This window comes from Pelecanus crispus, chromosome 1, assembly GCF_030463565.1.
Source record: "Pelecanus crispus isolate bPelCri1 chromosome 1, bPelCri1.pri, whole genome shotgun sequence".
Taxonomy (NCBI): Eukaryota; Metazoa; Chordata; class Aves; order Pelecaniformes; family Pelecanidae; genus Pelecanus; species Pelecanus crispus.
Window position 1 is genome coordinate 70279757 of NC_134643.1, and position 22195 is coordinate 70301951.

The 22195-nt window shown below is 50.2% G+C and overlaps 2 protein-coding genes across 2 annotated transcripts in view; one reads left to right on the forward strand and one right to left on the reverse strand.

Moving 5' to 3' along the window:
• ADIPOR2 (adiponectin receptor 2) overlaps positions 1 to 10471 on the forward strand; it is a 43121-nt gene extending 32650 nt beyond the window's left edge. Inside the window, exons 3-8 of the mRNA XM_009482304.2 lie at positions 468 to 587; positions 2440 to 2611; positions 3293 to 3479; positions 4564 to 4751; positions 5982 to 6175; positions 7706 to 10471. Of these exons, the coding sequence (XP_009480579.1) occupies positions 468 to 587; positions 2440 to 2611; positions 3293 to 3479; positions 4564 to 4751; positions 5982 to 6175; positions 7706 to 7837 (993 nt within the window). The 3' untranslated portion in view covers positions 7838 to 10471. The remainder of the gene's footprint in view (positions 1 to 467; positions 588 to 2439; positions 2612 to 3292; positions 3480 to 4563; positions 4752 to 5981; positions 6176 to 7705) is intronic.
• Positions 10472 to 20416: 9945 nt separating this feature from the next.
• The window catches only part of CACNA2D4 (calcium voltage-gated channel auxiliary subunit alpha2delta 4), a 144108-nt gene continuing 142329 nt past the window's right edge, over positions 20417 to 22195 (reverse strand). Inside the window, exons 38-40 of the mRNA XM_075709888.1 lie at positions 21996 to 22108; positions 21262 to 21344; positions 20417 to 20503 (exon numbers count right to left, since the gene is read on the reverse strand). Coding sequence (XP_075566003.1) covers positions 20417 to 20503; positions 21262 to 21344; positions 21996 to 22108 — 283 coding nt within the window. The remainder of the gene's footprint in view (positions 20504 to 21261; positions 21345 to 21995; positions 22109 to 22195) is intronic.

The window sequence follows — 22195 nt, forward strand, 5'->3', positions numbered from 1 at the left end:
TGAACTAAAAATTGAGGTGAAGCATTTATAACAAGGTAAATGGATTCCTCTCCTTGGCTTGCCTTTTATTATCCTAAAATGCCAGATATGTTATAGAGGCATTAAGGCAGGCATAGTGACATTGAAACATAAAATAGGAAGTAATCCTTCCCTAGAGGTGGGTAGGCTGCAAGCCTCAGGCTCCATATCTGGGCTTTAATGAAGCGTAACTTACAGAAGAACACTGCTTTCTTCCAAACCTGGTGAAAGCACATGCAAAATGGATTAGACATGTGAGTTGTTCTCAGATACCTAAGAACATATTAATTTTCTTGCTGGTTCTTTTGCATTCCTCCTGCAGTGCCGTACAAGGAAAGAAGTCTTCTTCACTTGCCAGGACCTCAAATCATAGTTTTGTATGGAAAACAAGGTCACCTTTCTCTGTTCATTTTTCTACAAAGCATTTTTCTCTATTTTTTTCCCCCCAGTGTTCTGAGGATTATGAACACAATGATGAGTCACCTCAAGAAGATGAAGGCTTTATGGGTATGTCACCTCTTCTACAAGCTCACCATGCCATGGAGAGAATGGAAGAATTTGTGTGTAAGGTAAGGGTGTATGGAAACTGCTGAAGTAGTTTCCTTTTTTAGGAAGCTCCTGTGGGCAACGCGCTATACCTGCAGCAACTGTGCTACTAATGTGAGGGAGAGCAGGTACACACCATCCATGAATGGTCATCTCTTGTTATAACTAGTAACACTACAGCTTCTCAGGATCTCAGTCTGTCATAAATGAATAAATTGTAAAGCATGGAACAATAGGGATTACAAATGAGACTCTAAAGCTGATCATGCAACTGACGAGTCTCTCTTGAGAAACACCTGTGAGTGCAAAGCAGAATAAAAGCCTTCTGATTCAAGGCACGTTCATTTATGAGGTCATTTTTTTCCGTGTTTCTTCAGACTTGTAAATATTTTGCTTTTCCAGCACCGTTTGCATCCATTTTAGAATAAGCTTTGTCCCTTACTTGAAAAGAAAACAAGGCCGTATTAAAACTGTATCTAAGTAAATCCATTGCAGATTTTGTAATTGCTGACCTTAGCGCAATTTTTGCTGCTTTTTAGAGCCTTGGGGCTGTATCGGTCTCTGGCTGTCCTTTCTTGGTGAAAGGAGTTCTCCCCCTTTTTACATTTGTTCCTGCTGGTTTTATGAACTATTCTTTGATGTCTTTACAGAGGAACCCTAGTTACTTGGTTGTCTTTTGTGCGTGGGTTGTTTTGTTGTTCGTTTGGTTGGGGTTTTTAACTATACACCTTCTCCCCTTCTTAAACGTTCTGTAGGGTGGATTGTATAAAATGAATTCCCTCCTGCTGTTCCTACCTCAGTGCAAATTTTTGGTTCATGAAGTAAAACAGTTATTTTCTTGTTTAATGTATTTAAGAACTCAATCTTTAACTGGGTTGGTTATTCTGATTAGTTATGTTTTGCTTCCATGAAGGAGTGTGGAGAATTGATTTAAAAACTCTGGGCTCTTGTTGAAACTGAAATAAGAATGTAGCTTTTTAAACTTAGTGTTGCAGGATTCTTCGGGCTCGCTCCTGTTTTACTAGCCAGACAACAAATCCAAGGAACACTGCAGAAACAACCCCGGTACATAAAGCAATTCCCTGATACCCCTCTGCTTGGCAGTGCTGCTTCTGAAGCCAAAGCGAAGACTACATGTATCTTATGTTACTGAAGCAGTGCTAAGAATGCCCGTGCACGCTTTCTTTCATTTGGAACCAGCGGCAAGAATAGATGTGTGCACATATGTTCTCTCTCTCTCCCCCTTTAAAGAAGAAATCTGATGGAATTGAGAGTCATGGATCTGTTGCCTTAACTGATCTGTCACCGTTTGTTTTGGGAGTGTGGGAGCATTTTTTTTTCTAACCTGGATAAGCGATTGGGCACATCTCACAGGACTCCTGCCACTTCATGCTTTCTGGCCCATATAAGTGCTGATGGGTAGCTTTTTTGCTAGACTGCCCCAAATCCTAGGAGATACGTAGTCAGATTGACTTATGGTTGGAATAACAGACTTTTACTTATTTCTCGGAGAGAACTAGGTGTAGGCTTCTTCAATTTAATGGGAAGGATGATCTGTGAAAATAACAACACAGAAATGAATTAAATGCTTTCCCTTCATTAGCAGTAAAAAAGCCCAATAGCTTCCCTGTTCAATGAAATGCTGAAGTATTTCTTTCTCAGCTCAACTTCATAATGATACTGTTTTGAATAGGGAACAGTGACTTAAGCATTGTATTTCAAGTGTAAAGCCTTTTCCCCAGAGATGTCCCATCAACCCTTTTCTGTGTACTGTACTCAGAGATTAATACTTTTACTAATACAGGTTTTCTGACTTTTGCCATACATTAGTGGAACTCAATTCCCTGCATTTAACTAAAATCTTCTAACTTCTAGGTATGGGAGGGCAGATGGAGAGTCATTCCCCATGATGTTCTGCCTGACTGGCTAAAGGACAACGACTACCTGTTGCATGGACACAGACCACCCATGCCTTCCTTCCGGGCTTGTTTCAAGAGTATCTTCAGAATACATACAGAGACTGGTAACATCTGGACACATCTTCTAGGTATTTGCAGTTTGCTCTTAATGCTAACTGGTTTCATTGCTCTTTTTCTTTGAGAGCAAGATAGAAAGGGGGTGTGGGGGGTGGTCAGCACTATCATTCCATTAGTAACCTGTTAAATTAACAGGTTGGTATCCCTCTCCTAATTTTATCCCACCAGGGTTGGATGGGACTTCCTTAATTATGGCATTCAATACAAAGGAATGAATTAAAAATTTCCCAATCGTTAATAAATTACCGGTAGATATTCTTTATTCCCAAGTGTGTAGGTGTTAATTGAGGTCACATTGCTTGCCATAGGAACACGCTTAAGTTGCACCTTGTATGAATGGTTTTCAACTTGCAAGGAGCCTTGAAGGGAAAGGGTTTCTTTGAACTATGCCCTTCTCTTTTTACATTTTGCAACAGATTTTTTTCATTTTTCTGGAGTGTCCAACGAGTTGTTGGGCATCTTGCAAAACACTTAAAAATACATAGTCCATGCAAGTCTGTATTGCATCAGTCTGAGACAGAAATGGGGTTGGAATGCATAACTGAACTAGCGCAGTACTTTATTCTGCGTGTGTGCTGCTGCTTGTCATGCAGCTCCTATGTTTAGTGCTCCCGTACATTAAAGTCGTGCTTTTAGAAAGAAAAGCTTTCATATGCATGAACTTGACACCTTTCCACCTTACTGTTTTTCAGGATGTGTGTTCTTCCTTTGTCTGGGAATCTTCTACATGTTTCGGCCAAACATGTCCTTTGTAGCACCAGTGCAGGAGAAAGTGGTTGTTGGATTGTTCTTCTTGGGAGCCATACTCTGCCTTTCCTTCTCATGGCTCTTCCACACAGTTTATTGCCACTCAGAAGGTGTTTCCCGGCTCTTCTCCAAGTAAGTGCCTAGAGGAGAGGGTAGGCCAAATAGGAAACAGGTGGGAAAACAGGGCTGGGATTTATGCCTGGAGCCCTGGTTGTAGGAGTTGTTCGTTGCATGACTGCATGTACTTTGGAACAGAGTTGAGCAGAGATTCAGTGCAGCTTCTTCTAATTATTGTTTGTTTCAGCATGAGTTTTTGTGCTGTCGTTTTAGTCTTAAAACTCCTTCATTTTCTGCTGTTTGGCAGGCATGTGCATGCATCTTGCTGCTGTAAGTAATACACCTAAAGCTTAGTTGCAGGACTTTGAATTTTTAATGAAACTGTCACTACTTATCACTTCAACCATTCTGAGTAACTTTGAATCTTAAACTCATGTAAGACAGCTCCACAATGTGTATCAAGATGTCTTGGTCTTTTGGTTTTACTACGCGTTCTTTTTTGGCTGGCTGATAAATACATCGTATTTCCTAAGATTACTCAAGCTAAGATTGCGTAATCTGCAAGACCACCTCTAAAGTAACCCAGCAATTAAAATCCCCTACTGAAAAATTAACTACGTCTTTTGTAGGAGTATTTTGTCAGGGTGTGGTAAAAAGCAATGGCTGTAGGAATTCCTTTTCTTCACTGGTGTATAGAAAAACAGCGTCGTTGAAAAATTGTGACATTATTCCCCAGTGGTCACTTAAGCTGATGCCTAACTAACTCATGCTTGTCAGATACTAAAGTGTTTGTGTTGGCTGTGCTCTCACAACATACTGTGTGCCCTTTTTTGTGTTCAGAGGACTCTTGTACTCATTTTTTTTTTCCTCATCTGAAGCTTAAATCTGAGTTTCCTTCAAAAAGCTTTCATCTAAAGGTTGCTGTATGTATTGCTGATGACTGTCCAAAAATGGCCTTTACTAGCTGTCTGTCAAGGTAATGCGTTACTGTGGGAGGCCATTGGTGGAAGAGTTGCCATCAGGAAGTAGGTTGCAATAGTGAGAATAACTTCATTTTGCAGTGAGAAGTAGACAGTTGGTCTACTAAAGAAGAGAGTCTTGGTATGAGGACTTCCAGAGGTTCACATTTCTTATCAAACTGATTTTTGTTTCCTTCTAGGCTGGATTATTCTGGCATTGCACTTCTCATAATGGGCAGCTTTGTACCATGGCTGTACTACTCCTTCTATTGCAACCCTCAGCCTTGCTTCATTTACTTGATTGTGATTTGTGTCCTGGGCATCGCAGCCATAATTGTCTCACAATGGGACATGTTTGCAACCCCTGAATACCGGGGTGTGAGGGCAGGTAAGACCTGAAGTTAATTGTTTTGCTTCTCGACTGCCTTTCCTCCTTCCTACTTGCCACTTGGAAAAACGGTCTTGGGCAGACTTGAGAGCTTAATTTTATAGAGCGCTAATGTTCTTGGATTGGGAGCTTGATGGGTTTTCTTTCAGCATTAATTATAGCCAACTGGATGCACAGATAAGGGCTGGCGCGAGTCCTAGAAGTGCATTCCTGAAATGGACAGTAACACATGCAGTAGGAAAGGTAGTGCAAAGTATTTGTAGCTATATCTAGCAACTTTGCGCTCTCAAAACATGACTGACTGCTTGGTGTGTGTATGCATATATTCCTTCTGCTGCTTGTTTTTGTAATACTAGGCTCAGACACTAGCAAATCATTGAAAGATTTAATTAATCTGAATGATTTGCGTAGATAAAATACATATTTAAGACAAAGAGCCTAGTTTTTCTCTTCACGTGATCAAAAGAACAAAACCAGATTTGGTTTCATATTCTGAGGTAGGAAGAAAGAAAGCTTTAGGGGGCAGCTATGGAATCTGAACACAGCTGGGTTGAATAGTAACACGTCTTGTTACTTAACCTGCACAGGCTGTCTACAATAAAACTAGATTTCCTGGACAAGCTATGGGTGTACCTTCAGGGAGTTCAGCCTTCCAAACTTAAAATCTGTGGATGGGATGTGATTGTTCCCCCCATGCACGCTTTTTTTTTTTTTACAAGATTTCTGTACTTGCTGCTAAAATCTAAATGAATAAACCATGTTCTCATATGTGGCGGATCAGATGAGCCTCAGATGCTATTTTTCTGTTTCCTAGGACTACTTGTACAGCATATGATAAATAATCTCTTTGTCGTCTCTCCTTGTTGGCTTGCTCTTGAGAAATTATGGTAAAGTGAGACATAGTTCATGTAGCTTCAGTGCCCTCTACAGTCCAAGATGTGTAACTGACTTAAGGTACATTAAAGCTGGCAGACGTAATCATTAAATGAAATATTTCAGTATCTGCTGGAACATTATAACTACGTAGCTTCTAGTATATGAAGGAAGTCTGTGCATTCTTTAACTTCTTCTCCAGGAAAGCTCTTCTAGGGACCTCCAGCTTCAAGAGTTGTCACCTTTCTGCTGCTTCAGCAAATACTGAGTTTTCCCTCCATAGCTTTTGTGTTTTCATTGTCTTCCTTTACCGCCACTGTTCAAATCTGACTCTCCCACATTTTCTTTACCTCCCAGGAGTATTTCTAGGTCTGGGTCTTAGTGGGGTTATTCCCACCCTGCACTTTGTCATCTCTGAGGGGCTCCTGAAAGCAGCCACAATGGGGCAGATAGGCTGGCTGGCACTCATGGCATGCCTGTACATCACTGGTGCTGCACTATATGCTGCCCGCATCCCGGAGAGATTCTTCCCTGGCAAGTGTGACATCTGGGTGAGTCTACAGAATGACTGGATGAGGAGACCAACATGAGAGCTGGTTCCCCTTGAGGCTGGAGAATGTTGTGTCAATGTTTTCTTATTGCAAGTATCAAACTGCTGCACCAGAAGCATAGGGTCTTAAGGGGCCAAACAGCCATGGGCCCTCACCGTTACCTGGTGCCTCTTTTTCTGAGTTAGCACAAGCTGGCTGGTCTGAGGTAACTGCTGGTGTGCAAATTCACCCCCGCACATCTGCTAGATAGCTTTAATAGATGGGTAAGCAACTTTGCAAACCTTTTGGTGTGTGTGTTGAAGATCCTGCAAACACACATCTTGCCTTGCTTCTGTGCAGAATAGTGCATGGTTGTTTCTTTGATGGGTTTTGTGTTCTCCGGGATCTGCACCATGTGTGGCTCCTCCTCATCATGTGCAGCCAGTGAAAACGCTGGATGGAGATGGTGAACTTTGGAGGGATCTCTGGCCCAGAAGAAGGGAAAGTGGGGTGAGCAGGTGGGTGGGTGGGGGAAACTTGGAATGAGGGAAAGGATTGTGAAGACTGTAGAGGGCAAATATATGGGGAAGATGTAAAAAAAGAAACTGGATGGAGCAAGAGTAGAGATGAGAGGGAGGCGGACCTTTGGAAAGCCAATGTACTTCCACTAGGATAGTGTAAGGCCCTTAAAGAAGCTTGCTTAGACATGAGAATGAGACCTGGGTTGTTTGAGTGGCTTTTGCACAGCACCAGTTTGCTAGGTTTGTTTAAATGGCCAAACAAAGCCTTGTTACAATAATGAACTAGGCTCCAGAAGCACTGGTGTACCACCAACTCTTTTTCAAGCTTCCCATGGAGCCTGCAAATATGCATTTGTAGAAATTTTTCAAGAGCATTATCCATATTGGTATGGCTTCCCTCAAACAAGGGCATGCTTTGTCATGTAGCTCCCTTATGGTTTTCATTCTGCTGTACTATAATCAATAGCATCCTGGGCATTCATTCAGAACATCTGGTTGTTTCTAGGTTTTAATATAATACTTTTTTTTTTTTCCCCGTTCTGTTTCTCTGTGGCAGAGAAATAGAACAACAATGTTCTGAAATCCACCTGGTAACACTTACACCTGTGACCAGAGCAGAGTTCATACTTGTTAGCTGTATGAGATAGCCCTTTTCTTAATAAACCACCAGTGTGTGTTGCAGAGGAACTAATTTTAAAAGTGTCCTGCTTAATCCTTTTGCCGAAAGCTCTGAAATTATCCTTGTCCCTTTACAAAGATGCACTTATGTAGTATATTTGTTGATTGACCAGCTGGTTAAGATGACTGAAGGAAAGGGTGGGGGGGGTGTGTGTGTGGAATTTGATTATTTTGCTAATGATAGGAGGGGGATGGGCTTTTAATACACAACTTGGAGAACTTTGCAGCTTGTGGTTTGAGGTACTGCTACGTGTTACTGTGTACTTCAGCTGAATGTGTGGCTTTTTTGGAGACGGGGTAGCGCTAGAACCCAAAATACTCCAGCTGAACAGAAGTGTTTTCTTTTCCGCAGTTCCACTCCCATCAGCTGTTTCACGTCTTTGTAGTGGCTGGTGCTTTTGTGCACTTCCACGGGGTTTCGAACCTCCAGGAGTTCCGTTTCACAGTTGGAGGAGGCTGCACAGAGGAAGATGGGATGCAGTAAAACCAGCCTTCAGCCCAAGATCGTAACCAAAACAGTACCGCAAGCGTGGTTGAAGCATACAGGCTAGCGAAATGAATACCTAAGAAGAATCCAAGTTTCAGCTGATGGGGCATGGAGCTTCATGGGGATTCTGACTAACCAAGATAAATTCTATACCTCAAGCAATGGAATGAATCAATTTGAAGACCAGGAAATTCTGAAACCCTAACTTATTCTTGGGATCTACAGATTGAGCTACAGAGGACCCTTCCAAATCGGCTTCTGTTCAATGCCATATTTATTTGTAGAAGTGGGGAGGGATAGCTTAGCAGTTTCCTTTTTTTTTTTTAAGAAGAAAAAAAAAAAAAATCAAGGTTAAATTTATATCCTCTTGGAGGGTTTGGGAGTTGATTTTAGATGCTCTTTTGGGAGAAAAACAAATTGTAAATAAGATTTCTAACTTTCTGTTTAAATAAAATTTATATAAATGTTTTAAACAATGGGTAGGGGGAAAAGGGTTTTTGTAAAGAATGCAACATGCAAGTACCACACACTGTTTCAATTTTGCACAAAACAAATGATTGCAGGAGGACCAGGTAAAATTCCCAGGAGTGAAGCTTGTTGGCCCTGCAGGTTTTCCTGGTGGCCAGCATGCCCTGGGCAACGTGGGGTCCTGGCCAGCACTTGGGAGTAGGTTCAGTACGTGTACACAAGGGTTGTGAAGGCTGGATTAATCGCGTTGTCATCCAGGTCACAGTGTTAGCAAATTTATTTACTTGAGTAACTGGAAAGATACATCGGCACCCTGCCTAAGTGTGTGGGACAGCTGCCTTCCAAGCTTGTGTGGTCTGTATAGTTTTGGATAGTGGATCTTACAGTAAGTTGTTTTGGTTCTCGTCATATGAATTGGAGCACGATGGGATAACTGCACATGAAATGGCAAACAGTCCGACTCCATCAGTGCCTGCCTGTACCCAAAGGCCCCTGTTGAGTAGATAGTTGCCATTTGCGGACCTGCCCTGTTTTGACTGAACAAATGATGGTAATGCACTTGTCAAAAGATAGTTGAACATGTGCGGGGAAACAGAGGTGGGGTTAAGATGGACTGGAAAGAGGAAGCTGTGTACTCCAGGACTTGGAGTTAACAGTTACTGCAGACCTCAAGCACATTACCTTCTCATGTGTCAGGCTCCATATGCCAAGGGAGTTTGCAGGTTTTTCTTTTTAAGAGGAAAAATCCACAATCAGCCCAATGTGGTTCCCCTTTTTTTAATTCTTTTTTTTTTTTTTTTTCCTTAGGTCTGCTTCCCATCTGTGCTTTAGCAATGGGACTGCTGGTATTTCTTAAATGTAAAACTAAGAGTTCAGTTGGATTGCTGTGGAGCAGACGCACCTCCTATATAAGGGGAGCTATATACCCTTCTCTTGTATAATTGATGTAGCTTGATCTTTGGAGCCCAGTCAGAAGCTAGACTGAAGGAGAAGCTTTGGAGTTTGTAAGATGAAACTTGAACGTTTTGTTTGTTATGGCACAGGTATTGCTTGGAGTGTTTAGTTGGAAATTCAGAGCAATTACCTCTCTCACAGATGAGTTAAACAGCTCATAAAATGCTGTATTTCACAAGGAAGGAAGGTAAAGGGTGGGGGTTTTTTTTGTTGTGTATTTTTTTTTTTTTAAAGACTCCTGAAAGTTTGAATTTTCATCCTTCAAGAGAAAAAATGTGGATTGCAAAGATCTTCCCATACCCTGGATATCATGGAGTGTGTTTTGGGGAGTTACTTTGCCTAGTGGAGTCAAGTAGAAGCAGGTGCTTTCCGAAAGTTGACTGGATATTAAGGCTTCACCCCTCGAATGGAGTCTTTGTAAAGCCTCTGAGAGCAAGGTCAGCTGCAGAAAGAGGTGCTGCAGCGGAGTCTGTGAGCTTAGAGGGACGTGTTCTCAGTAGGATGACTACACTGGATGCCTGTAGGGCCAGAAGAAGTTTATCACAGGTCTGTGTGGTACTAAAATGAAGTAAAGAGCAGTATTAACTTGGCTGTAAGGGCTAATAGTGCTGGCATCCCTGACAAAAGATGTAGAGTTGCCTGGCAGGAAGTATACTGGTGTCCGAGAAAAGCGTGCTGCATATCAGAATCAGAGTTGTCTGTAAGGCGCTTTGGGATACCTCTAACCGTACCAGCAGAAGTGGCAGTCTCCATCCTGGATCATCCCACATTCACTCCTTGAAGGGTGATTGTAACCTGGTCCTACACAGCACAGAACTATTACAAAAACACAGTACTCCACCTGCTATTCTTAACCCAGTCAGTCTCTCCGTTCAAGAAGTTTGTGTGTTCCAATAAAAACAACCTAGCTGTGCACTTTTCTGTAGCTCTTGCTGAGAACTCTTCCCAGGTTGGCACCTGAATGCCTTACTCTCAGCAGTCAGAGGCTTGCTTGCTCTGTGTGCAGGTTATTGCCATAGAATAGTTAGGACCTACAGCTTCTTTCCTTCCCCATTAAATAGTGGCCTTGTTCAGTATATTTCTTTTTAAAAATTGCTTACTGTTGAAAGCAATGAAGCACATTCTAGGGTTTTGATGGTTGGGGACTCTGGTGATGGTTCCACATTAAGATGGGATCTTATTACTTGCTGTATTCTTAACTTCTGCTAATAAAAGAACCAAATGGAATCTTGTGTAGTTTGGGTCTTTCCGTGTTGTGTGTGAAGCCTGAAGAGTCGCTCTCCCTTTCTTCCTTCCCCATGCTTACAGGCAGCAGTTCATAGGTAGAAGACTTCTGCTGGTGCAGAAGCCAAACTGATGCCTAAATGCTTGTTCATGTACAGTTGAACCGATGCTTGCTGCATGCCTCCTTGAGCAAAAGCCAGCGGGTGGGAGTTCGTGCGACTGAAACGTTAGTTCTGCTGTGTGGCGTCCTCTTGATGCCTGTAATTCACATCAAGTTTGTGCCTGGTCTTGCCGTAAGATTTCACTACTGTTTAACATATATAAACATCACAGCAGACAAAGGTGTCCATGGACTGTGCTGCCTCTTAGCGCTAATCTTGAGGGAAATTTGTTTTTCCAAAGTCTAGACTTGTATTCGATGCCCACTGGAGTTGCCAGTTGTAGTATGCAGCAGATAGTGGTGTGGGGGAAGGAGGTGGTGTTAGATGTGTCTGGTGCCACTGCTTCCATGAAGCTGCTCGTCATAAGAATTCCCCTGACACACAATTATCCTGAACTTGCAGAGGATGAAAAGCCTGTGACAACACTTATCCTGTCCCATGTCTGCTTATTTTTGACCTCTGCCATATTTTAAAAGTAATTTGCGGACAAAGTGGGATTGGTGTTACCGCTTTTCGTGGTTTAGCCCCAGCCAGCAACTAAGCACCACTCAGCCGCTCGCTCACTCCCCCTGCCCTGATGGGATGGGGGAGAGAATCGGAGGAGTAAGAGTGAGAAACACTCCTGGGTTGAGATAAGAACAGTTTAATAATTGAAATAAAGTAAAATAGTAATGATAATACTAACAATATAATAATGATAATAATAACAATATACAAAGCAAGTGATGCACAATGCAATTGCTCACCACCCGCCGACCGATACTCAGACAGCTCCCGAGCAGCGATTGCTGCTCCCTGGCCAGCCCCCCCCAGTTTATATACTGAGCATGACATCATATGGTATGGAATAGCCCTTTGGGCAGTTTGGATCAACTATTCTGGCTGTGCCCCCTCCCAGCTTCTTGTGCACCTGGCAGAGCATGGGAAGCTGAAAAGTCCTCAACTAGCATAAGCAGTACTTAGCAACAACTAAAACATCAGTGTGTTATCAACATTCTTCTACTAAATCCAAAACACAGCACTATGCCTGCTACTAGGAAGAAAATTAACTCTATCCCAGCCAAAACCAGGACACTGCTAAATTTCATCTTTTGTTTTGGAAAGCTTAGCTGAACCCACGTTGTCGAGTGAGGGTGTAAAGCTGCAGGGTGGCCTTGGGGCTGGCTAGCCTTTGCCGGGTCTCTCTCTCCATCCTCCAAGCCTCCATCCGAACCTAGGCTAGCTATAATTTCAAAGGTTATCTGGTTTTGCATGTTTAGAGGCACCGATTTTCAGTGGCTCAGTTTCCCAGTTCCTGCTCTCACAGATTTTTAGAGCAGACTGAGTGTGTACTGTCCCCTTCCTTGCTCCAGGGTTTAAAAGTTACCGCTGCAGGTTGGGTGCTGGGGGATAACCGGCAGACACGGGAAAGGAACAAACTGGCCAAGGAGTCAAACTGGGTGGAGCGTGGTGGAAGGAGCAGAAATTGGTTTGTGAACAGTATTGGGAAGCCAAAGGTGAAGCACTGCGGGGTGAGAGCTTGCGAGGAGGAGAAGGGGCAGGGACTGAGGGTGTGAAGAACAAGAGCTGGGGGGAAAGAGGGTGGGTGCTGGAGACCTTGGTGGTTGTGGGCAAATTTTTAGGTGAGTTGAGATTGAGAAGGAGACGTTCAGGAGGACTCAAATTCCTGGTGTAGAGGAAATGCCTCCCAGCCTGTACCCAAGTAAGGGGTTGATCATCTTCTGGTACGCAGGCTGAGGGGCTGGCAGGGGCGGCAAGGAGCCAGGTTTGGCTGGGGAGGGAGCAGGGCTGGCGCTGACCGCATCAGCCCTGTGCCTGGGGTGGGGCCTTCTGCTCCTTTATCGCCGCCGTTCCTCGGCTGTCAGCAAACATCTGTGAGCTGCCTGGGCAAAATATGCCTAATCCTCCTCTTGTGTTGGCTCACACCGAGTCTGGGCACCTACGCTGTGCTGTTTATCAGTTACTTCACTCAAGATACGTGTTTTGCAGTGCCTTGTAAGAGAGCCAGCTCCAGTAAATGACCTGTGACAGCTTGAGGTCTCGGGATGGTTTGTTTTTCTTTTTCTTTTTAAAAATGCAAAGCAAATTCAAGGAGTGTGGAGAATTTAGGCATCAGATTACACACAAATTACACTAAAAGAAGCTGCCACGTTTGAATATGAATTGGGTTTATTTTGTTTTCAGGAAGCAGAGTGATACTTAAAAGTTGCCTGGGCAGGCTAAAGTTGTACGTCCTACCTCTGCTGCATGTAGTTGTGGCCGTGCTTTGCCCGCTCCCAAGAATCACTTGCTTCTCTCATTGCAAAGGGTGAACTTACCCTGAGTATGGATTAAAGCGCTGCCATCAAGGTGACTGTCTGAGGCCATTGCCTAACTTTTTAAGGAGCTGGAAATAAATGAAGCATATGATTAGGATGGAGGAGCTGAGCTTGGTTTAGTTGAAGCTATTAGAAGCTTCACTGCAAAACTGAGTTCTTTTTTTCCTTTATTTTTTTTCCCCCTGCCTCCTGTATGGCATCAAGCAATTTATTTGAACCAAACTGTCCTGCTGGTCAGTGCTTCTATACCTGCCTGGAGTGCCCAAGCTGAAATTCTCCAGGCTGATTTCCAGGAGTGCTGAGCACAGATGTGCTTTGAATGAAATTCCCTAAAAAGATCAGCTCCTTGCAGAGGATGTGTGTTACTTCCTAGGTCCATATTGCTCTTTATGAAGAAGGAATACCGGCCTCGAGCTCATGGCAACGTCGAGCGTGTCACACTGGATCATCTTCAAGTACTTCAACAACGAGCATCGTAGGAGAAGCGCAGGAGGAAACCCTCTGCCCAGCATCACCTGGGCAGCGCAGCCGTTCGGCCGCGCTGAGAGGACCGCAGTGTAGCTGGTGCCTTGCTCACCACCTTGTTGGCTGTCGGGAAGGTAGGCTCCTTGGGGAGCGATGGCGGGATGCGAGCCTGGCACTCCGCTGTGTGTGCGAGGGGTTGGTTTGGCTGCTCGGTCTTATTTCTGGCATTTCCAGGAGCTTCACCTTTGCCCTCCTCTAGTAAAATTCATGTTTGAACAACAGAACTACTACTGTTTCTGAGCTGGGAGATGTTTGCGCTGGAGCTTCAGGATGATCTTGCTTTTTAGCAGCTTCATCGCTGGTAGTGGTACAACTGGGCACAGAGGCTTTTCACAGTTGGCGTAAAAACCGAACTGGTCTAGCTGTGAGCAAAATGGGAAAATCATGGGCCTGGCTGGGTTCCCAGAGCAACGATGCGTTTCCCTAACAGAGGCAAATGACGCTCAAAGCCGCTCCAGGAGCTATCTTTCGCTTTCATCTCTAACCGTGCTGAACCTGTGCGTGCGGTTTGAGGTTTGCCACGGCGCCGGCTGGAGCCGAGCTCCCCAAAACCGAAGCGGTTGCCCTCTGCAGCCCATGCCAGGCTGCGGGGATGGCCGGCGCCGCTCGCTGCAGCACGGGCAGGCCGGGGGGCAGCTCCCTGCTGCTTGCAAGAGGAGCAGCCGGGGCTGTGGGGTGGCAGCTGCTGCTGGGAAGGAGAAATGGGAAGCCGTCCCTCCCGGGAGGGAGCAGCCGCTGCCACCACCTCCCTGCCTGCTCCTGGCTGTGGCAGCTCTGCCCTGGCTCCGGCCCAGCTCTCCGCGTCCCGCTGCCTGGCAGGGGCGGCCGGGCTGGGTTTGCTGCCTTTGCCAGGGAGCCTCCTGCCAGTTTGGAAAGCGACGCTGTGTCCCTCGGAGCTGGGGGTGGGGGGTGTGACAGCGACGCTGTGTCCCTCGTGTCCCTCGGAGCTGGGGGGGGGGGGGTAGGGGGTGGGGGGGTGACAGCAAGCTCCAACCTCTGCTGCCAGGGGGGCCCGGCTGTACCGTGCTGAAGAAAAGCCACTGCTGGCTGAAATTTAGACAAGCAAGCGCAGCTTGGGTTTTTGGCTAGCGTGTAACATACAGCATCTGTGTACGCGCTCTTGCCAGCGTGGGGGCTTCCCTGGCGGCTCCCTGTCCCCTTCCCTGCTGCCCGTGAGAGGCCAGCCCCGGTGCGACGGCCGGGGGGTGGCAGGGCCTCCCGGAAGGCTGGCAGCCCCCTGCCACCGTCCCCGCAGCCTTTCCTCGCGGAGGGCCGAGGATGTGCCCGTGCACATCCCTGTGCAACGCACGCGCTGCTCCTCGTAACGCCGGCAGGAAGGATGGCGGCGGCTGCCCAGCCCCGCTGGAGCTGAACCGGGGTGTACCAACGGGGCTCAGTCCACAGCCCTCTCCCGCTGCTGGCGGGGCCCTGCCTGGGGAAAGGCAGGCTGCCCCCAAAATGCGAGGCAGCAGCAGGAAGCAAAGCAGCAAGAGCTGATGAAATTTCCTGCGCGGCCCACGAGGTATTTACTGAAGAAACGTGTTTGGTGGCATTCAAGTGGGGCTATTACAGTTTGCATCACGCGCCGATGACGAGCTGCATTGCTGTGGCTGATGTCATGGGAGGTAATGACAATGGCGTTCGCTGGCTGAGTGACCGAAGGTGTCAAGGTGGCGTAAGGGGCCCTGCAGCTGGGGCAGGGCAGGGGTGCGGGGAACAGCCTGCCCCAAGGGATGGGGGAGCTCCCCAGCATCCAGGGGGGACTGGAGCAGCACCCCGCTCCACCGAGGGTCCAGCTGGTGACGGAGTCACTCAGCGCACAGGAGCTTGATGTTCCTTTTCCCCTTGCTTTCGAAAAATTGCTTTGTGCAAAAGCAAGCGCTGCATTTGGCTGCCCTCAGCCCCCTCTCCCCTGCAAGCTGAGAGGCTTGTGAGAGCGCAGTGCCTCTGTGCGGAAAGTACCAGTGGGCTTTGTCGGCAGAAGGAGCATCCTGGAAAATACTCTGAGGAGCTGGAGTTTGAGAGGTACACATAAAACCAAGCAAGACTGTGGTCCTGGTCCTTTGCTGTGGCAGAGGAGGGCATGGCCCCCCCTAACCCACTTGAAGCATGTGGCTCCTGACGACCGCTGCCATCTCCAGCCCGGGATGTGCCAGGCTCTTGCTAAGTATAAGCCGACATAGGGCCAGCCTGCTGAAAAAACTGCTGGTTTGTGCCTGCTCCCAGTTGCAAACAGCTGCTGTAAATCCAGGGCTTGATTTTCCTACTATTTTCTAGGATGAAGTCATCTCCATCTGGTCATGCTCGAAGGTGTAGTCACCTGCCTGCTCTGTCCCAAGGCACGAGTCAAGGGAGGGCACCTGCACGCGACGCTGCACGGGTGCCTGTCCCTGCCTGCGGCTCGGATGCCCTCAGTGCCCACTGCAGGGTTCGGGGCGGGGACAGGGTTACCTCAGCCTGCAGCGGGGTGTTTCTGAAGCCTGTAAGGAGCGTGACGGAGAGATTTCAGGTCCCTTCCCAGCTCCCTCTCCACCGGCCTGCGAGGAAGCTCACTGCAGGTTTCAGACTTGTGAAGCCCCTGATCTGTGCGGCAGCCAGAGGTGGCTGGGTGGGTCTGACGGACACCCCTCGCTGCAGAGCACCGCTTGTGACGCTCATTGAGTCTTTCCTTAATAGAATAAACCCCGATGCCTGCAGTTTGCTTGCTTACAGGGGCGGATGGGATCTTGCAGGAGGTACAGCTGTGATTTATAGTGCTGTACCAGGATGGCAGCAGGATGCTGCTCGGCTGGAAGTGAGAGATGGCTCTTCTCACAGCTGCTCCGCTGCTGGTTGGATCCTCTGGCCTCAGATCTCTGCTTTTGCTGACCGGTTTTAATCTGCTGTGCCCAGCATATGGCTGAAGAAGTTTGGACATGGAGCAGCTGCTCTTCCTGGGGATTTTTCTCTCACTGTAGGGCTGTGAGCGGCTACCTCTGCCAGGCGAGCAGAGCAGGCGGTGGAATTTGCTTAACCCCATGTCAGAGACAAGAAACAGGTAGGTGTGCTTGGGGTGTGCTTTGCTGGAAGAAAAAAAGGCCAGCCATAGCTGGGCACAGCTCATCCCACCGTGGATCAGCAGCACTGTGGGAAGAAAAGGGCTGCTTGCTTGCCTCCTAAAAAATGGCTCAGACAAACCTCACGTACAGCAGCCGGAGCTTCTGTCGCAAAACTGCATGTCGCAGCATGTGTGTGTTGCCTATCCTGGGGAGCACTGGCACAGGCCCCCCCGGGAGCCGCTGTGGCCAAGCACACCCGCTGGGGTTTCAAGGGCAGCTGTGTGGGGGGCCGGGGAGATCCCCTCCTCCTCACTCCCCGCAGCAAGCCCAGCTGTCCCAGCTCCAGCAGCGGGGTCTATAAATCACACCTCCTCCCCAGGCAGCAGGGAGTCTCCCGCAGAGGGGTATCCGGCGCTGCCCAAACGGTGCTGCTGGAGCGTCCCAGGGACCCTGGTGTCTCCTGCATCCCCGTGTGCAGGACGTGGGCAGCGGGGGATGCCTAGGGCATGCCTGTCAAGCAGCGAGCGCAAGTGCGGGGACACTCTCTGAAGCACAGCGGGTGGTACTGCCCAGTGAAGGGCGTGAGGAGATGTGTCCCCCCCCAGGCCCCTGCAGCCAGAGGTTGGGGAGCTCTGCCGCAGGAGTGGGGCACCCCCAGAGTGGGCCCGGCTCAGGTGGCGGGGGGCTGTGGGCTCACACCTCACCCTCGCCCCCTCGCAGGGGCCACTCTCCTCTGGAGGCACGCCGGGCCATCTCCCGACTACCGGTTGCCCTCCGGTTTCGCCTCCGCAATCCCCAGCTCAAGCCCCGCAGCACGGGCGGGAGGGGAGCTGTTTGCTGCGGGGTGCGGAGGGCGCTCGGGGAGCAGGCGGTGAGCGCTGGAGGAGGCAGCACGGGCTGGGATGCGACCTGCGCGACCGAGGCTGCGCAGGCTGAGGCAGCGGCTTGGCGTCCGCTGCCAGCCCCGACAGGGCCCGGCTGAACCCGCCAGCTGTGCCCACGGCCGAGCTCTGGCTGCCCGGGGAGACGCCGGCATGGAGGCGCTGCCAGCTCCAGGAACGGCTCTGTTTGCTTTAGCCGGGTGCACCCCAGCTCCAGCTGCGCCGAGGGAGATGTCCGTCCTGCTGCTCGCTGCGGCAGCTCGACGCTGCGGTGTGCAAATGGTGCGAGCGGCTCTGCGGCACGGTTCCCAGCGTGTGCTCGGGTTTTAAGTCAGGGCAAACCTTCACCCTTATTTTGTGGTTTAAGAAATCATCCGGGTCTCACCCCTGCCCTATTGCCTTCAGTTACAACCTACGCACAAACTTGCTGAAGCAACTAAGCTGGGTATAATTCACATCTTTCACTCTTTCAGTGCAGGTCTCTACAGGACCATGTTTATTGTGGATTAATGCACCTGAAATCAAACATGGTTCATATGCAGCAGGGCAATGTGCACTTATACATCTTTTTTAAGCTGCGTGGCGATGGGACTGCTAATCGTTTCTGACAGGGAGGTCACCCTTGAGAGCGGTGCCCCAGGAGGGCAGGCACTGAGAGCAGGCGCATGGAGCTGGGGGGGCTGTGCCAGCCGGCGGGGGATGCCCTGAGCCGGTGGCTCCTCCATCTGTGAGTGGCTCCTGAGCTCCTTGGCCTTGACAGAAGCCCCTTTTCCCTCCATGCTGCCTTCATCTTCCGTGGCTGCTTCTGGCTCTGATAAGGTCACTGCATCTGAAGCCTGGAAACCATCTCCACCTCCAGATTTACTTCCAGTACCACAGTTGTTGCTCTCCTCTTTGCAGTTGACGTGCCCTCTGACAAGGCAAAACCCGCCACAGCAGGGGCTGTGCCACCCTGAAAGGTCCCCATCAGGACCTGGTTGTGACCGGCGCTGTCCCCTTACTGTCAGGGGACACTGGTGGCAGGAGGGGCAGCGTCCATACTGACCCTAGCACACCTGGGGTGCGTTTGTGGGCTCCTGCTCATGCGGGGAAGGGGACAGCCCTGGTGTGAGGATAAAGCCTTTTCCTATAAAACCGCCCTTTGCAGAGCTGCAGGTGGGTCTAACCCCGGTGGCGGTGGGAGCGGGTGATGTGGTGAGCTCAGTGGGGAGCCCCGCAGCTCCACGTGGCTGGCAAACGCAGAGGGCAGCGCCACAGGCAGTGCTGCTCGCCGGGCAGCGAGCGAGGAGGGTGCGGGCGCTTACCCTGCAGGAGGTGGCAGCTCAGTGTGAGGAGCCACGCAGCTCTCAGGGGGCCTGGAGGGGTGCAGTGGGCTCCCAAACTGGCCCACCTGGCAGAGGAGACCAGGGCAAGGCGCTGCCCTGCTGGCCTGCTAGACTGCTCCTTTGGTGCCACCATGGTGTACCCACAAGTGCTGGGGTGGCTACAGACGGGACGGTGCGGAGCTCAAGGTGAGACCCTGTTTCCTTCTGTAGCCATTGGCCATGGCATCCCTACCCCAGCACGTACCCCACCGGTGCTGGGACCCCTCCACGCTGCCTCAGAGATAACCAGAGAGCCGTGGGCTGTGTGGTGCAGCCGGCTGGTAGCGTGTGCTACATGGCCAGAGGCTTATCTTCCCATAGCTCTGGTAAAAACAACGATGCAGCGACCAGGAGCACTTCTTGGCGTCCCCGTGAGTTGCTGGCACATCTCTGATAGCCAAGCCACCGCAGGTCTGTTTGCAGTCTCTCCACCCACATCCTGTCACCACAAGTTTGGCAGGGAGAGGGGTTTCTGGGATGTAGCGCAGGGCTGCGATTAGCACCAAACATGACATGCTGAAGCTTAAGTATCTATTTAAAATATGCCATATATTTGTTTTTTAACAAGATGATATGGAGCAGTTCATACAAAAAAAAAAAAAAAAAAGAGTGCTCCCCACCCATTGTCCGTAAAGCTCTGTGAGAAATGGCCCATGCCCACCAGCTGGGAGGACTCAGGGCAGGGGGCTGTTCACCCTGGGAAAACCAAGGGCAGCTTTAATGAGCAGGGCAGTACTGCTTCGTGAGGAAAAGTGCCTGTTTCTTAGCTGCTTCTGCAGTGAAACTAGCAGGCAGCGGGGAACATACCCCCTCTTTTGGTGGGTCATACATAACACCTTCCCAGAGGTAAGTCCACATCTAGACAAGACTCTGGATGCTGTGCTAGCAGTGTTGGGGGGGTGTTCTCCTTGGCAGAGTTGGCGTAGCTGCAGCTACCTAGTCAAGTCGTGCTACTTCCCATCCTCTGGTTGTGTGTTACATTAGTGCAGTTCAGGTTAGGTGCCATGTCCTGCCCCTGGGGTCCTGGTCGAAGATCACCCCCAAGACCAGGAGATGCTGTTTCCCTGCTGGGAACCCCTAAGGGCCCTGTTCAGGTAGGGCTGTGCCTGGGCTGCTCTGATCGCAGGTGCTCCAAATCCCAGCAGCTCCCACCGAGGTACAGGCAGACAGCGTCCCCTGCCCCTCCTGCTCCCCTAAGGCCACATCTGCCCCACCAAGCCCTCTGCCTCTTGGGGCCAACTACCCCAAAGTAGCTCGGAGGGAGGCAGGGTGATGGTGAAATCCAAGCTGTGCCAACGACCTTGGCCGAACCGTCTGGGAGCCAATGGCCAGGAGGAGCAGCTCAGTAGGTGATGTGCCGGGAGTCAACCCTGCCGGTCCTCGCACAGGCCATTTCCCATGGGCTTCAAGGCAGGAGTAGCTTCCACCATCAGCACCGCGCTGGACCTTGTGGTGAAGGACGCAGGATGTGCTGCACCGTGTCGTTAACACCTCATCTCCCCAGGGAGTCGCAGCGGGCATCCCAAAATGGCCTGCACCCCCATCTTCTCCCCTGCTGCCGCTCCGGCCAGCAGCAGCCCTGTCCTCCTGGGTGTCTGCCGCATAAGGCGCGTTGCAGGCAGCATCACCGTTGCAGGGCAACGTCACCGCAGGAGCAGTGCCAGGGGCAGGAGGAGCAGCGTCGGCGAGATGGAGACCTCCGCAGCACCACCGCAGTCTTGGGCGTTTTCCTGGGAGATGGGAGAGAAGGCGTCAGATTGCTTACGGACAGGGTGGCCGCTGGCAGAGGGAAGGGAACCCGCCCCTCGCCTTTGGAAGGGGGAGCAATGCCTGTGGCCAAAAGGAAGGATCACCGAGGGCAAGGGAAGGGACTGGTTTGATGCCCGTGGGCCATGGCGGCCACCTGCAAGCTGTGAAGCCATTCACCTCCTCAGCTTTCGCCACGCTCTGCCCCACACCCTGAAACGCACCCCTCAGCCTTGGAGGCTGCAGCAGGGGCGGCTCCCGCCCGCACATCCCTCCTGCAGCTCCTTCCAGAGCTCCTGCCCACAAGCGGGTCATGGTGCCCGCTCCTGACCCCGCAGGGCAGGGACAAGCAGCCGGGCTGCCTCGCACGCTGTGCGAAGGTGCCCAGACCAAACTCCTGCCAGCCCAGCAGGCAGGAGAGCTGCCTGCTGCTGCACCGAGCCCAAGTCACACGAGCTGGTTACAGAAATAGGGGCTGTTCCAGCAGCTGAATCCCCCTGAAGAAACCCAGCAACCCTGTGATGTCTGAGCTCAAGCCCTTCCCAGGTGTCACTAGTGTGACCGTCCTCCTGCTCGGAAGCCCCTTGGGGAGTCACATGGCTGTGTCTGGGTCCAGCCAGCGGGATGGGCACACGATACACACAACACAGGGGTGCAAGAGGAGACACGTGTGCATGGGCACAGGCTCGCCCGCGGTGAAACGGTCCATGCTCTCCGTCCCTCCTGCGCTGCCCCGGGGTACCTCGGGGTGAAACGCGTGGCACGTGTCCGGCCGCCGCCTCAGCTTCTGGGACCGCATCCGTTCACACTTCACTGAAGCGTTATGTGCGAGGCTGTTAAGGACACTGGCAGTGGCAGGCAAGGAAAAGGGGGATGAGCGTTGCACAGACCCACAGGGCCCTGACGCAAGTCATCTCGGTGTAACTGCACAGCCTGGGAGACAGAGTGGGGAAGGGCAGGTCACCCTGCATGGGCTGGAGACGTCTCCAAGTTCTAGAAGGTGGCAAGGAATGACGGGCACCTGAAAGCGGCCAAAATGCATGGAGAGGGCTCAGCTTCACTACGTCAAGGTGACAAGCTGCGCTACGTCACCATCCTTACGAGGAGTGAGGGATGAGGAAGGGAAGGGTTACAGAAGCACCTGGGAGCAGTGTCGGGGAGCCAGCCCAGCTGTGCCCACACCACCACTGACCCTTTCTCCTGGCCTGTCCCACCCTCACCCTTGTACAGTGCATCCGACAGCCTGGCCAGGGGAGTCTGGCTTCCTCTTGGGGGTCTGGAGGGCAGGACTGTTGCCTCCTCTCCATCACAATGCAACCCTGCCTGATCTGCGTCCCTCTCCCTGGCTGTCCCACAGGTCAGGCGATGCCCTCCACCCCCACGGCAATTGTCCTGGAAGCAGGTTTTCCACCCTAGCAAACACAGAGACGAAAGGGCCTGTGGAGCCACGCGTCCCTGCTGCCTGTGGAAGGATATATTTGACCTCTTTTGCATCCAGCAGGACGGGTGGGAAGATGCTGCAGTCGCAGACGGCATCCGTGACGAGGAGCAGGAGGTTACTGCTGGCGATCTGCTGCGCCACAAACATCCTGTGAAGAAAAGAGAGGTGGGAGAAAGCACATCCCTCCCCCTGCATTGCCAGAGCACCTGCCCTGGCACCACCTGGTCCACAGCAA